The sequence below is a fragment of the Centruroides vittatus genome, unplaced genomic scaffold (assembly GCF_030686945.1).
Source record: "Centruroides vittatus isolate TY-2023 unplaced genomic scaffold, ASM3068694v2 contig_6, whole genome shotgun sequence".
Lineage (NCBI taxonomy): Eukaryota > Metazoa > Arthropoda > Arachnida > Scorpiones > Buthidae > Centruroides > Centruroides vittatus.
The window spans coordinates 317,520-333,772 of record NW_027122364.1 but is presented as its reverse complement, the minus strand read 5'-3'; the positions used below and the strand labels follow the sequence as shown (position 1 = coordinate 333,772).

At 30.9% G+C, this 16,253-nt stretch overlaps 1 protein-coding gene across 1 annotated transcript; it reads right to left on the bottom strand.

Annotated features, from left to right (window-relative positions):
- Positions 1 to 10,001: 10,001 nt before the first annotated feature.
- On the bottom strand, positions 10,002 to 11,212 carry LOC136979246 (innexin shaking-B-like). The gene has a single exon (XM_067275190.1). The coding sequence runs from the start codon at positions 11,171 to 11,173 to the stop codon at positions 10,085 to 10,087; it is 1,089 nt and encodes a 362-aa protein (XP_067131291.1). The 5' UTR covers positions 11,174 to 11,212; the 3' UTR covers positions 10,002 to 10,084.
- Between the last annotated feature and the right edge of the window lie 5,041 nt (positions 11,213 to 16,253).

The following is a 16,253-nucleotide window of genomic DNA, read 5'->3' as shown; positions in this document are numbered from 1 at the left end:
CTTTGAATGTCTTTCGTTACGAGTAACAGCTGAATTACATTTGCTCAACCTCCGAGCCTCATATCAAGATTTAAGTGATGGATTGCTCAAGACTAAGTCAAAGCAACACGTAGTCGATCTCCCCTTCTTGACGCTACCTGTATACATATACAGATATATGTAGAGCCAGACATTTAAAATTCACTTAAAACTCAGGAAAAATGTAGTCTACATATAACACATAATCTTTTTCTATTTAATTATTTTATTGTATTTTAAAATAAATTATTTTTAATATTTTAATTTAAATAAAGCGTAAATTAATTAATAATGAAAATAACATTAGAAACAATAATTGGAACAGTCTACAATTTTAGTTAAAGGTAAACTTTCAAATAATTTTCCATTAATTTTAAATATTAATTTTTACCTATCTTAAAAAGAACTAATTAAAAAATTCATTGGAGAGAGCATGAGACTTATTTAAGAGTAATAAATGAGAATTGTTGTTAAATATCGGCGAACGTATTATGCATTAATTACAAGAACTCCTGAATCAACTGTAACCTAATGTAAAATCGAATGATTCTTACCTCAGAATATTTTACTTGTATCGTTATGGTGCTAATACGAAGGTCGAATGACAATTTCGATTTAAAGAACCTGTTTAAGTTTTCCGAAATTGCTTCCTCGAAACTGGAATTCTAAGAAATTTTTAAAATATATCATGAAATAAAATCGAAATTATATAAAGTAAAATTGCGTAAATTATTTTCCTGGTGTAAAACTCTCCATAGTCGGGTATAATGTTTTGTTGATTTTAGTGACAATGTTTAATAATTTATGTGAATGACATTATTAGTTATATTAGGATATTATATTAATTTAGGTGAATTAGTAATAGAGTACACTACACGTGTGTACAGTGCATAGTGATACCGCTGTATTGATATTTATCTCTTGTAATTGCGCTTAATGATTCCTGGATGTAGCGGAACTAATTGTGAACTCCAGGTAAAAGAAAAAAAATATCTAACTTTAATTTAAATTAAAAGCACAATAGAGCAATTTCGTTTGTTTAGGTAATAAGTTGTTATAGTTAGAAATATGTAAAATCATGCGTTAAATAACATTATTTTTTAATTTTTAAACTCATCACCGTAATGGCATTAAGAGCTCCATTTATTCTATGTCGATGTTCGGCCATATCCAAACAGGGGTAAAGGCCTGCATAGCTCGGCCCCACAATGAGACCCAAGCTAGGCAGTATATACCGCTCGTGAACATTCTTAATGTTGCTTGTCCGAATTCGATAAATAATGGATTTATAATATGTTAGGTTCCCATATATTAAAGGTGTATTTGAAAAAATGCAAAAAAATAAATAAAAAAAATTAAATCTGAAAATAGCTTTTAACAGTGGCGTAGGGTGACATTGATGACAGGAAAGCTGTGTTTCTGTAAGAAGCCGACTTCCAGGGGCAATAAGTTAATTGAGCGTCAGTGATGGTCTAGGGCAGGGATGGGCAATCTGTGGCCCGCATTCATATACTTTGCGGCCTGCGACGCATAAAATGTAAATAAATATATCAATTTCCCAGGTTAAGGAAGTATGCAAAAAAAATTCAAACGTTATTTTTACAACTCATGTACGTGAATAGGTTTTCCCACAATGAATTTAGTAAAAATTAATACAAACAACCGGCTAATAGACAAATCGAAACTAATTTAAAACTAGCAGCAACGAATATTTAACCAAATATTTCCAATATATTACGTTTACATCAGTTCCAGAAGCTAAATTAAGTATACCTATGCAAATTTATAATTATATATGTGAATAAATAATTCTGATTTACCAACATTTTTTTTTCTCTTTCTCGTGTATGCGGCCCTTACATAGAAAAAGGTTGCCCATCCCTGGTCTAGGGTCCATTTGTATTCATCTGTTCGATAAGCCAGTAAAAATTTTAGACGTCTCTAAATGTATTTTTAATATCACAATTACATTCTGAATCGCTAGCCACGATATAAGGGCTAAAATTAAAAATAAAATTATAAAAACTTACTCGGTGAAATAAAATGTGCAGTGAATATACATACCTGGTACAATATATTGTTCAATTGTATTAATATACTTTTAAAGAAAATTATAATTAAATATAGCTTTGTAAAGAAACGTACATAAAATTAACATATAATATTCTTTTTAAATTTTAAAACAATCCATTTAGTCAAATAGCTCGATACGAGTGGCTAATGGATGGAATCAGAGACGGTCCAGGTAGGTGTGCAGTGTGTGCGTGCCAAATCCCGAGGGTGCCGGGGTCAGTGACAAATGCAATGTAGCGGTATGCCTATACCCAAGGACTATATACTACAAAGATAGCCAGATCCTGTATATTTGTTAGCGTGACCTTGGATCTATGTGACGTCACAGCAAGCCCTCTACTTCAACATGACAGATGCTTTTAAATAACAAAATACGATAAAGTACTAAATCATTTCTTAATTAATTTCTAAATTACTACTAACTGTTAACTACTACACAATTTTCGGATTTAATAAGTGTATGTAAATAAATTTACAAGTCTTTTGTCTAATACGTATTTAATAAATTAATGAGCTATATTTTTTATTATGTGGTTATCTTACTTAACTTTTTAAATTTTTTTTGACAATCACCATTTTCAGAAGGCAATCTTTTCAATATTTTACATTTTTCTTGTTTAAGATTTCTATAATTAATTCTTATTATAGTTCTTAATTTACAAAAATCTTTTATTAAAGAAAAAGGTAAAACTTTTTCTTGTTTTGATATTTCCACTGACAAATTCTGTACAACTCCGGGGCCTTTTTTATACGATTCACCGTGATATATTTCGAAATATTTATTCCATTCTATAATTTTTGCTAGCCATTCATCAGTAGGTTTGATAAGCTCTCCATAAGATAAATGCTGCACCCACGATGGAATGCAATAGTTGTGATAATTTTTAATTTTGCTAGTGGAATTACCCAAGTTTGGGAGTTTTTCTTTATATTTATAGGCAAGATATCCTGCTATATACTCGAGAGCATCGTGAGAAGTTTCTTCAGAGATTGTGTTAAAGTCTGGATTGCATGTAGAGTTTCCTGAAGATATATTTGAATAAAAAGTAGTTTTACATTCAGTATATTGGTCTGTATTTTCACTTGATACTTCTACATGTGCTTTCTCTAAAACTTTGGATATAATATATTCCTCTTGTATTTGATCTGTGGTATTTACTTTTGACTCTAAAATACCAGGATTTTTACCTAAAATAATCAATCTAATCCTATATATAGCATTCAGTGGGCTTGGATGTTCATTAGGACCCCTGCTTCTAATTTGAAAAAAAAAGTTTTCGAGACAATCTTGATTTAACTTGTGAGTGCAGATGTATTTTATATCAAAAGTCGATTTCATATCTTGGAAAAGATCAATTAGCGATTTCATTGAGATTATCATTCCTTTCTGAAAAATTTGGAGGGCATTTTTTCCATTTGCTCTCATTGTTGAAATTATTTTTATCATTTTATTTAAATGTTCTTCTTGTAATTCCAAGTCTACACCATATCCATTTTTGCTTGGAACAGAACCTTTTGGTGCATAGCTATTAAAAATATCGAACCACATATTTACATGTCTAATAAAATTACCCAATCTCTCTGCCATTTTCTTGTCCGTACCGGGAAGGTAGTGTAGAAGAGCTGTAGCCACGGTATTTGATAAAATCTGAGCTGCCAATTTAACATTTTGGCGCTGGCTTTTTTGACAGTTTAAATGTTTTTCATTAATTTTCCAACACGAATTCACTTCGGTATCGGTAATAGAAATTAGGGCTTGCAATGGAGTTTTATTTATTACAGAACCGTCTTCAAACTTAAAACCTACATCAATGAGCCAGTTTCGCAATAATTTCAGTAAATGAGGAGCATCTGCAAATATATATACATGATTTTTTGTATTTGGATGAAGGAAAAACGTTTTATTGATATTCACATTTAATTCTTTCCATAAACTTATATTACTGCAACTACAGTCACTGACGCAAGCTACTACATTATACGATAGTAAATAAAGTTCTGCTATTATTTTTAAAAGTATCTCTCTTGTCATTTTTTGATCAAACCCGATATAAACAGGTTGCTTCCAGTTTGAAAAAAGACCTCTTATCATGACGACTTGCATTTGATTGTAAGGTCCTAGAACTTCATCTGCAGAGACGTCATACTCTTCAACTGCCTTAATTTTCACTTCATCAAATGAAAGCACCACTGTTTTTTCAAAAGGTGTACAATTTTCTCCAGCCAATTTCAACATTAATAAGACATCTTTTAATATTCCTTGTCGTAAATTTACTCGAGATGCCCATTTCTTTAAAGACGATACACATGGCAAAGGATAATGCAGTTTATTTTTTAAATATAAGTAGCATTTTTTGCTGTAATACCTTAATGCTAAGGCTATCGACATATCTTCTGTGTTCCAGTTAACTCGTTTTTTCTTTTTTGATAGTAATGAAATTTGACTTTTTGTGAAAACCTGTGTCAACAAATCTGTAGTTATCTGGCTAGATTTTCGTAGATTTGGACGATAGATATTTCTTCTTTTGTAATATCGTAATAAATCGTTTGATACTTTTATTCTTTTCTTATAATCTTCTTTCAAATTTTCATATTCTGATTTTAAAACATTATATTCTTCTAACAGCTTCTTATATTTAATTTCGTAATGATATTCATCTTGAAGATTGTTACTATTGTTACCATTATTTGTTAAAAGATCATTAACTTCTTCTTTTTGTTTTCTTTTTGAACTTCGTCTTTCTCGTTCCGTAACTGTTGGGTTCATTCTATCGGGAAGATTTAATGTAGGGATAGCTGTTTTCTTCAGAATCTTTCTAACTGGTAAACCTGAAATAGAAAATATTCTGCAGTTTTATACTAAAACAAGCAAATTAAACATTCACGCACAAAAACAAGTAATTTATATGAATGAACTGTACTTATGACTTACCCAACAATTCATTTTGTAAATCTCTTTCATAATCACTTTGAACAAAATGAACAGAACATATTCTACTTGTATCTGGATTAAATTTATCGCCCCTTTTGCAACGATTAATCCATTCAGACCTAATGCTTTTAGAAATTAAGTCTTTTTGTCTAGGAAACACGTGAAACGTTACACTTTCTCCTTTAGCTTTTATTGCAAGAAGGTTATTATTGCAACCATATACAGCACGCCTAGTACCCGGCATTTTGTCCTTCACCTAAACATAAAAATATAGCTTTAAATATTTAATGACTTATATTTAAATTATCTTACCTTATAAACAACTTAGTCAAATAAACAATTACAGAAATATTAAAATAAATTACTTCGTTAATAACAAAATTGGACGAATATTAAAGCGAAAACTAAACACGTGCACACGCTGATATACGTAAAGAAAGAGGTCAGGTCTCGTGCTGACGTCACTAACTTCGCATTCCTGGCTAACATTGTAGAATAGGGATCTGGCTATCCTTGTAGTATATAGTCCTTGACCTATACCGGTCTCGAAGAACATGGCCAACTAAAGCGTTTATTTTTAAATATCTTAAAATTTATCAAAATTAATCTATATTCAGAAGCTTTAAAACTTAGTTATGTGATGAAATACAAAAATATTGTACATCGTTATCTATATTAAAGGGATTTGACTTATTTTAACAATTAGAAAATGTGTACAGTGGTTCGCCGTACATCGAACGACTCTGATTTCGAACTCCAAATTCAACGAAAATTCAAGTCGGACTTCGAACTGCGCGCAAAATGAAAAACGTAAAATAAGCTTCTGAAGAAAGAATATAATCTCAAATTCGCAACAATGTGTTAAAACTTACAACCGTTGAAAATACGCAACGCCTTTCTGTTCAACCCCTTTACTTATTAATCGTGGTATCTGTGAAGTGTGTGGAGGAAAAACTATATAAAATATTTTTTTCAAATAACAAGGAAAACAAATGTTAAGATTAACAATAAAAGTTATTTATAAAGAATTTTATCTCGACATTGAATTACTCTATTGTCATTACAAAAATAAATATTCAGAGAATTCAGAGCTTGTAAAATTCATACGATTTACTAAACTTTCTATTCAATATTTTTGAATGAAATCAACATTTGTTTTAAATGTGCTGTACATATATTAAATGATTTGACGCCTCTTCACAGTTAAAAAGAATACCCCATTTTAGATAAAATTGTTATCGCTAATTTTGTTAAAATGTCAATTTAAGGTAAAATATTTGATTTAGTATTCGAGTTCAAAATTCAGAAGTGATAAAACATTCAAAATAAAGTTACAAAGCAAACAGGAATTTTGGTGATATCAGAAGAACGTGGTTTAAAATATATTTAATAAAGTTAATGATCAATTAGATCAAACTATTATCAGCATTGAATGTGCAGTGCATGTTTTCACCATATATTTAATTAATATGGATACAAATATATTACACATCGATGTTGAAACCACATTTATATTTCTATATTGATACCAAAGATTAGATTCTACAAAAAAAAATTCCACCAGATGAAGATGCCCATTATCGATAAATTTTGTGTAACAGCAAAACGCGCTGTTTTCGTACATTACCCGCAACGGTGTGTATTTTACAAACCTATACGCCACCAAAATCACGTTGTATTGTTCCAAGATAATTGCTGTCTAACGATCCAAAGTATTTAAACTTAATTTGCCTTCCTTCCTGCCTCCCATACGTAGCTCCAGGAAGTCTACAGAATAGCAATCTTTCGCTTTTTTGTTATCCATACATATATAACACCGATGTTTTTGGACCTTATTTTATAAAAATAAAATTCGTACATTAATACTAAATTATGATAATTTTAAAATTAAAGATTTATATTTTAAACAGTTTAAAATTGCTACATTTTAGATAAATCGAACAGTTTCACGCATTTACGTGTACTTTACTTCAACGTTATCTACCGTAGGTGATTTACTTCAATTTGTTACTGTTGACGACGTCGCATTTTTACTCCATTACTTAATTAAACTTTTATCACTTTATCACGAGAAAATGCTTTTAATTTTTCGTTTAAACGTACTTTTTCCTCTAAATAATACAGTATAATAGACTTTCCTTCTCGACAACGTTGATACCACTACGATTCTTTATTCTTATGTCTTGTTGCTGCTTCGTGTACTGTACCTTTAATCTTTTGCCAAATATTCTTCCAGTTTCTCCATTATAAAATTTTGGTTGTTTATAATTGCATTTATTCTATAAACAACACAGCTTTTTCCATTATATATTCCTATGTCTATAGAAAATGTTAGTTATTATATTCAACATATTAAAAGCCAGTGCCGTGCCGTCATTGGAAGCGCTTCACTTGTATTTTCTAAAATATAAATTTTCGTATTTTAACGTAGTTTGAATTAATTAAAATTAATATTTTTATTACAATTGCATTATGTATCTTATTACAAATTTTTATACTACATGTGAAATAAATGATAAGATTGCTATTGTATATTCGAATATTAGTGGCAGAATGGAAGCGCTGTATTGTCGAAACCAGGTCAGCTTCTAAGCAGCCAGATTATAGACATTGGCGCGTGTGCTTTACAGAGCACCAACCTCACACTGTTTAGCTGGTGGAAGCCAAGGTCCTAGAATCTAGGACCTTGGCTTCCATCAGCTAAACAGGGTGAGGTTGTCCCATCTTATATTACTTACGGATTTCGGTTAATGTTACCTTAGATAACCAAGATGGCGGCTCGTCTCTAATTCCAGCAAGGAAACAGTGAGACGCACGTTCTAACCTAACCTAACTTATTCTAATATATTACCATAACTATTAGCAACCAAATTATTAGAATAGGTTAAGTTAGGTTAGAACGTGTCTCACTGTTTCCTTGCTGGAATTAGAGACGACCCGCCATCTTGGCTACCTAAGGTAACATTAACCCGGATTTCAATGTCAAACCAGTGATATTACGATTTCGAATGTCCCATCTATAAAGGTATGTAGAAAAAAACGTGTACAATTCTTGTACAATGTTAAAAAATTAACTGTTACTTTGGCAGTATCATTTACAACCAAATTTAATGAAAGATGCATAAGGTACAAAAAAAGCTCTAGAATTTATTTTCCTTAAATTTACGATTTATGTATCCGTTGTCATAAAAATTTGTCTTTCCACTTTTTTCCCAAGACTACAAATATTCAGGTACAAAGTAACTGGTTTCAACTTATTTCTACTTAAGAAGTAATTAAATAATTAAGAGATTAGGGAATTGGGGACATAAATAAAACCCTGCTGAAAGAGTCGGAATTTTACTTAAACAAAAGCTTAACCGAACTAATCTCTAGCCCAGTACAGTGGGAACTGATTTCTTTGTAATATTAGATAATAAAGACAGAAATTTTTCCAGTTCAATGAGAGTGACTAAAAAGTTGTGAGAAACTTTTAAAATTTACAACAACCTTCTCGCGTTCTTTGAGGTACAGTACACTAGTGATGCGACAAGAGGCATTTGGCACTGACCGGTACCGGCACCCTCGGGATTTGGCACGTACACACTGCACACCTACCTGGACCGTCTCTGATTCCATCCATTAGCCACTCGTATCGAGCTATTTGACTAAGTGGATTGTTTTAAAATTTAAAAAGAATATTATATGTTAATTTTATGTACGTTTCTTTACAAAGCTATATTTAATTATAATTTTCTTTAAAAGTATATTAATACAATTGAACAATATATTGTACCAGGTATGTATATCCACCGCATTGTATATTTCTGCGCGTCGTTAGATTCGTTTATTTGCTTCATTTTTTGACAACTTCATATTTACTAATTCTCTTAGCTCAGAATTAGCGAACCGTTTAGTCCGCGTACCGTATAGTAAGCATACTTACGTTTAAAAATGTTTATGCATGTCGAAGTTTTAGAATAACAATATTCAAAAAAATGAAATGAATACTGTTATTCCAATATTCTGTTGCTTTAATTATACCGTAATAAACGTAACGAAGCCAATTGAAAGAGGATAATTGAATAAAAAACCGAAATCGCGTGATAAGTTACGTGCCAGATGATTTCTCCGGACGTGGCACACGTTCTATGCCTAAGGATGAATTTTTTTTTACGTTAATTGAATTTGAACCTATAAACAACGCCCAGGACAATAATAATAAATATTCGAAGTCGTAACTTCTCTACTGCTAACGGAAAATTTTGTATTAAATATTCATTTTCATTTATTATTAATCGTAAACGTTAAATGCCCGATTATTTATGCAAATTTATATGTAAATATGTTGCATAGAGAAATATATATATATTAATTTATAAAGCTTGTTTAATAGTTTTTAATGACTAAAAAATTAACATTTTTGAAAATAACTTATCACATTAAACATTTCTGTCTTTTATAAAAATTATAACTTATTTTTGATAACTGATAAATACTTTAATCAAGGTGTTCGTATGTTATAATAAACTGTGAGATAAACATAAAAGAGAAATAATAAATAAAAGTTTTTGAAATTTAAAAACTTTATATTAAAAATTCAATAATAATAAACTACTTTCAGCTAAATAATAATTTTTTGAATACTTTAAAAAATTATTTATACTTAATAGACCTTTTAAAAGTTATTCTTGAAACTTCAATACAATTTAATAAAATGCCAGATAGTTATATTTTAAACAATATAGACTTAATAAGACAAGCCTACAGTAGAACAATTAAAATTATTAAAAAAATAAAAACATTTTCCCAACATCTCAATTAGAATATCATAAACAAATACTAAGCCTTATTGCCATATTTTACTTAATGTGGTATAAGGCCTTAAACCTCCCATGTAGACTATTATAAAGTAACTATTATAAACAAGTTAAAAACTCTCTCTTATTTTTGATCATTAAGAGCAATAACATAAACTAAAAAAATAAAATTGCCATTTTTTAAAAACACTTAAATAATAATGAATAAAGTAAAATGAATTACTAAATTTGTAATTCATATAACAACAACATAGGTTAAAATTCAGACATTTTTTACCGTTCCATTAACTCGTTTCCAAAATTCGCATAGAATTTCGGTTAGAATAAATCTGTTAATATTCTTACCAAGCATATATATGATGAACCAATCTCCTACAGACAATCGCTTAATTAACAATTCCAAATAAGTTTCCCGTACAAGCCTGTAACGTATGGATAAGATATACAATCTCATCTTTCCGCTTATTATTAAAACAATACGGTATACGACAGACATGGAACTCAATAAAATTAAAATGATAAACCAAAACCATAAAAATATAAAAATCTTTTCGTTAATTACATTTAAAGTTAAAACACACAAATTATCAATTTTTCTTATGTCACCGGACGATCCGTAATAGTAAAACAAACATGCGGCCATCCTCGGAAAGGTTTCCAGCATTGGATTTATTACAGAATTATTATTATCGTTCATATTATATTTAATTACTTCAATTCCGTAATTTAAGAATTCGCCATTTAAAAATACATCAACCAAAAACATTTGAGAAATGGCATTAATTAGACACAATAATTCACAAGCGAAGTAACAAAGAGCGTAACAATCGTGACATCCCATACTTTCGTGTAGAAACTTAACTACGGTAGTAGTACTTTCCCGTTTCTGAGTTTCATCGCACATGATGTTGTTACTCTTCAGACTCAAGATTTGAATTAAGCCATCTTCGTAGTGTTTCCACATCCATCTTGGCGCGTAGAAGAGGATGGACTGAAAGAACAGGAAGAAGCACACCCATTGGTAATAGTTATGCTGATAGAAATGCTCTTCGTTTTGATATTTCGAATTGATTCCGGGAAAAACGCTTCCTTCTCTGCTCATATTTGGCTTCTTTACTGTAAATGTGCCGTGAATCCAACAGTAAGTATCCATCACGTGTTTATCGATGTCTTTTCTTTCCATGCAGAGTATGGGTTCGCCGACATATTGCTTTGCTGATAAAATGGCGCAGAAAACGAGTAATATAAGCATAGTGTAAATATAATGGAGACGAAATACCACGCTGTCTATTTCTATTCTGTTTTTCCTCACTAAGTTCTTTATTACATCAAATTTCAAAAGCTCTAACATTTTGAGATTGAATATTTTACTAAAATGTCATGGCGCCAGACGAAACCAACGCCCTCCAACTTCTTACTTAGCCCCGTAAATTATTTTAAAATATGTTTTAAAAAATATTTTGTTTTTTTATAAATATATTTTTCAAAATTTAAAAAATACATTTATTAATTTAATAAATATAGAATTTTTGAAATACATCTGTTTTGAAAAATTTTTAACCGCCAGTGATTAAATATAACCTAATTATAGCCAAAACTTCAACGATAAAAATATTTAATTGCCGATTAAAAGAATAATAATTTAATTATTGTATTGAAAGTTATAAAAATATTTTAGTTTAAAGAATTTTAATAATTTTATAAATTAGCGTATATGATTTAAATTTTATTTAATTAAATTAATTATTATAAATTTTTAATTATTTTAATTGAAACATCGTTAAGGTATTCCGGTACTATATTGTAGTTTTTTTTATAACTCTTTTCACTCTGTGAGCACTAAGAGGGCCTCTTTTTTAGCAAGCCCATCATTGGTTCATCCAGGCCCATAATGGGGCGGCTGGGTGGTGAGGGTCGGGGCCCGACATATTCGGACAGACCCCCGAAAAATTCCTGGGGATATATTTTTATTTTTATTTATCTATTAAACGTTAATTTACTCTTTACAATACGAAACCGTGTTTTGTAATTTCTTTGGCGCTCGTAGTGTAAAGAACAAGTTCATATTGAAACGGCGATTTTCATCAAAGAAAGATAATTCATATAGCTTAACAACAGGATGTCGTATATACTGAAGGGATACAAGGTGAGATTCAAAAAATTTTAATTGATTTAAATTATCTCAAGATACATCTAAAAAAAATAAATAACACTTTCTCTCCCAAAATCTATCATGGAGGCAATCCCAACAAGAGAAAGGAAATATTTTAATCTTAAAATATTAAGATCAGCAATAAAATATAAATATATTAAACTTAGACGTCCAAAGCGTAATTAAAAAAAAATTAACGACCGAAAAAAAGAGATTATTTAAATGATAGAAATGAAACGATTGAGAGCCTAAGTCATTATGAAGTCAACAAACATAACAAACTTGTTAAAAAATTTCAATACCCAACCATAGTGGAGATAATAGAATGGGAGAAATCTTTAGTTAAAAATAAGACTCCTGATGGCATGGGAAATTGTTGAAGAAAAACTAAAACAAATTAATGTAGAACCGGACATTATAAATTTAATAGAAAATCCGTCTCAAACCTCAAAATTAAGCTAGTTTTTTCGGACATCACTTCTGTGAAAGAAAGTGAAAATGTAAACCCTGTGTGCTAAGACATATTTAGTATTAGACGGCGTTATGTTGGCGCGCTTTACGATTTTTTGGTCATAGGTCTCTATATGGTATTGTTTAGTCTGCTGCGTCTCCGTGTGGCACGTTGTCTTCCCTCTAGAGGATTTGATCCCGGGATCCCGATCACTTTTTAGTTCCAAAATTTTCGGGATTAAGTTTTCCTGTTTCTGAGATTTTCGGGATTGACATTATTTTAAAAAAGTTGCAAAATAGACTGCATGAAACGAAACGTTTAGTGCCAGTGCTCTTAACAGAATTTCTTGCTTGTCGTTTCAATATAAAACTTCTTGTATTTTGAACTAAAATGATAGGCAAGCAGTTCTCACTGGGTTACATGGTAATATACTTCATTTTTGCATTTTTAAATTTTTGCGGGCGCCAATTCGCGGGCGCAAATTTTCTGGCGCAGTCGAGAGCACTTTTGGTTGGCTGTAGAGTTATAACATGACCCTTCAAAAATTCTAATAAGTCATTCAATGGAGGAATATCATCACCCTTAAGTGAGCGCTCCCACCAGCCTCTGGTTGTTGCATCCAATTTAAATTGAATAATGAATATAAATAATATGCTCGAGAACTCATCTATATTAAAATTTAGAGTTTCTAAGGATCGAATACACTCTGTAGTCGATTAAACAAAATTATAACACGTGTCAGGTGTGTTTATGTTATCTAGCATTGATGTACAGTCCACAGCTCTGTCACACGTGTCAGGTATGTTATATAACTGTAGACTTAAGAATGCGGGGTGAGATCTTCCCGCCTAGTGCTCAGTGCGATTTACCTGTCAATGTGTCAGCCATCTTGTTTTGCCAGCGGATTTTAGTAGCATTTGTGCCAACGAACGCTACTAAATAATTCCGAATAAATAATCCCGAAGTATCCCCGGGATCCCGGGATTGACTAAGTATAATCCCGAAATCCCGGAATTAGAAATAACGACTGTTATTTCTAATCTAAAGTTATGTATAATATTAAACCCCTGTAACAAGGGTTTTCCTTACTACAAATAAAGATTGATTGATAATTTATATTTTTTTTTAAATATTTGACAATAAACAATACTTACCACGTTTTGGCCTTTAAGTTAGATACAGTTTTAGTATTTTATATATTGTATTAATCAAATGTAAACCTGTAATTAATTTAGTAGAAATATTTCATGAGTACATTTTAAAGATTATTTTAGAAGTTTTGATTCAAGTACAGGAAATCATTTAATCTATTATTTGTATTTATTCTGAGAGAACAATCGATAATATCTGCTTTTTTTTATACTTTTCTAAGAGGAAACATTGAAAATAATAATAGCAATTATTATTTTTATAAATATATTTTAAAAAATTTTTTGTAAAAACTAATACTATTTGAAATTTTAAAAAATTTTCCTTCATCGATTAAGCTTCACTGTGTACAGGGCCGGATTGACATAGGGACATTTGGGACCGGTGCCCAGGGTTTCCACAAAATAGGGACCTCCACAAAACTATGTTTAAACATAATTTTTTTTTTTTTTTTCCTATTACTGCGACAGCCTAGTGTGGCCTAAAAATGAGGACCACAGGCAAAGAAAACCAAACCCGGGAAAAAACCTATGAAATATCGGAAAATTTCGGGAAAAAAATTTTACATAGGTATTTTTCAATTAAATTAAAATAATTAGTTTTACACAATAAAATATATGTATGTTTACAATAATCTTATTTTTAAATGAAATTTACAACTTCCTAGTTGAAATCTAGTTAAAAGTACAGTAATTTGTGTAAATTTTCTAAATCATCAAATTTGTTTACTCTTAAAGGGGGGGCACCTAATTTGTGCCCAGGGCCCCTGGATTGGTAAATCCGGCCCTGGGCACAAATTATATAACCTCAGAGTGGGCTTCTTTTACCAATTAGCGAAATTTTTATTTGCCACTTTTTTCTTTTGTTTTGAACAAGTGAAATACTTAGAATGTTATTGTTAATTGTCTACTTGGACTTTACTTATTAATAGGACTTTATACTGGTGTTTAAAGATTGGCACAGTAATGAGAGTTAGTTCAGGAAAGAACAAAATTTCTTTATTATATCACCTGTAGTAATAATTTCTGTATGAAGTCCTATTAATAAGTAAAGTCCAAGTAGACAACAATAATATTAGAACTTAAGGACAGTAAGGCTTTTACAATTATCTTAGAATGTTGTTTTATTAAATTAATAAAAACAGACTTAAAGATTTTGTTTTTTCAGCAAACGTAACATGATATGATAATGGTAGGAACCGTTACGAGCCCCTAAAATTTCTGTATGCTCGAGGAAAAATCTTCAGCTCTTTTTCTGTGGACGGTTCTGAAGGCTCCACACAGTAGTAAACCATTATTATTCTTAATGATAATTTCAAAAAGGATATAATTTCCTATATTATCGTTAAAATCTTAACGATTAAAATTTTCCTTTGTGCTTTTAGATTCATTTTAGTGGATGGAGATGCCTCCTAGGTAGACTTTTTTTGGGAAACAGGTCCTACATCGCACGTGAAGATAATCCAGAAAACTCCACGTGGTCAGCCCGTTTATCAGGTGTGACCTACAATCAGTATTTAATGATTTTGTCGTTAAATGCTACGTAGAAAGTTACAGGGAGTCGTTGGACTTTTAAAATAACTACTGTATTTAAACCTGAGGTGTTTCTAAGGAAGAAAACCAACGATGTACACCACTTCTGACCACGCGCCAAGTCCGAATACGTCGAATCCACTTCCGGTGTGCACGGAGCGTTTTTTCCCCGACGAAAGTTCGGAAGGAAGCGTGAGCCGGCGATGCAGAAGGCTTCGGGAATCTCAGGAAGGCGCCTGTGAATCTCCTGACAGCTGCTGATTGGTTTGTTTACTTAGCGTCTTGATCCTTAGATATATCTTTGAAGGTCATAAGCTCAAGACCAATTGTGAAGTACTACAATGACTTAAAAACTTCCGTAATTGATGCTATTGGAAAGACACCTTGAAACGTCGAGAAATGCAAAAATATTCCGGGTAATTTCTGTATGTATAAATGTTATTGTGTGTGGGGGGCACGATGTTGTTCATTCTTTTGAAGCTTAATAAAACTAAAATAATGAAATTACATCTCATTTTTTTAAAAAAAATTCGAATCGTAACTAATAAAAGACAAATGTGCAGTGGTACCTTCTACTTCCAACGCTTCTAATTTCAAACGTTCCAGAGTTACAGGTGAGTAGTTCCGGTTGGAACCGCTTCGGACTCGAAACTACTAGAAACAGTTTTACATCGAATGTCGAAACAGTTCCAGTTCCGGATCTAACAATACATTCTTCATTTTGTTATTTTATGAATACATCTTTTAATGGAACAGTGAACTCTTTATCTGGATTTGAACATAAAACTAATTGACAATGCACGACTTTTAAGTAATAATGAAATTAGTTTTGAGTATTTTAAATTTATAAAGATATTTTAGAAATTTATACTTTTATTCTAGTTTTTAATTATTTGTTTTTATTAGTAAACTAGCAGATATGTTCAGCATTGTCCAGCAAAAAAGTAAGAAGGATAAACGTTAAAATGAAAACCATATTATAAGTTTGGTTATTTTGGCCTACCGTTGTTATGTTTATCACGAAGTGTCGAAGAAATCAAATCGAGAAGAAAGCGGGACGTTCAGATTTTATGGAAGTATATATTTTTCTCGGAGTCCGGGAGAATAAGTATAAGAAATTTGGAACAGTTCGGGGTTAAGGTTTAGG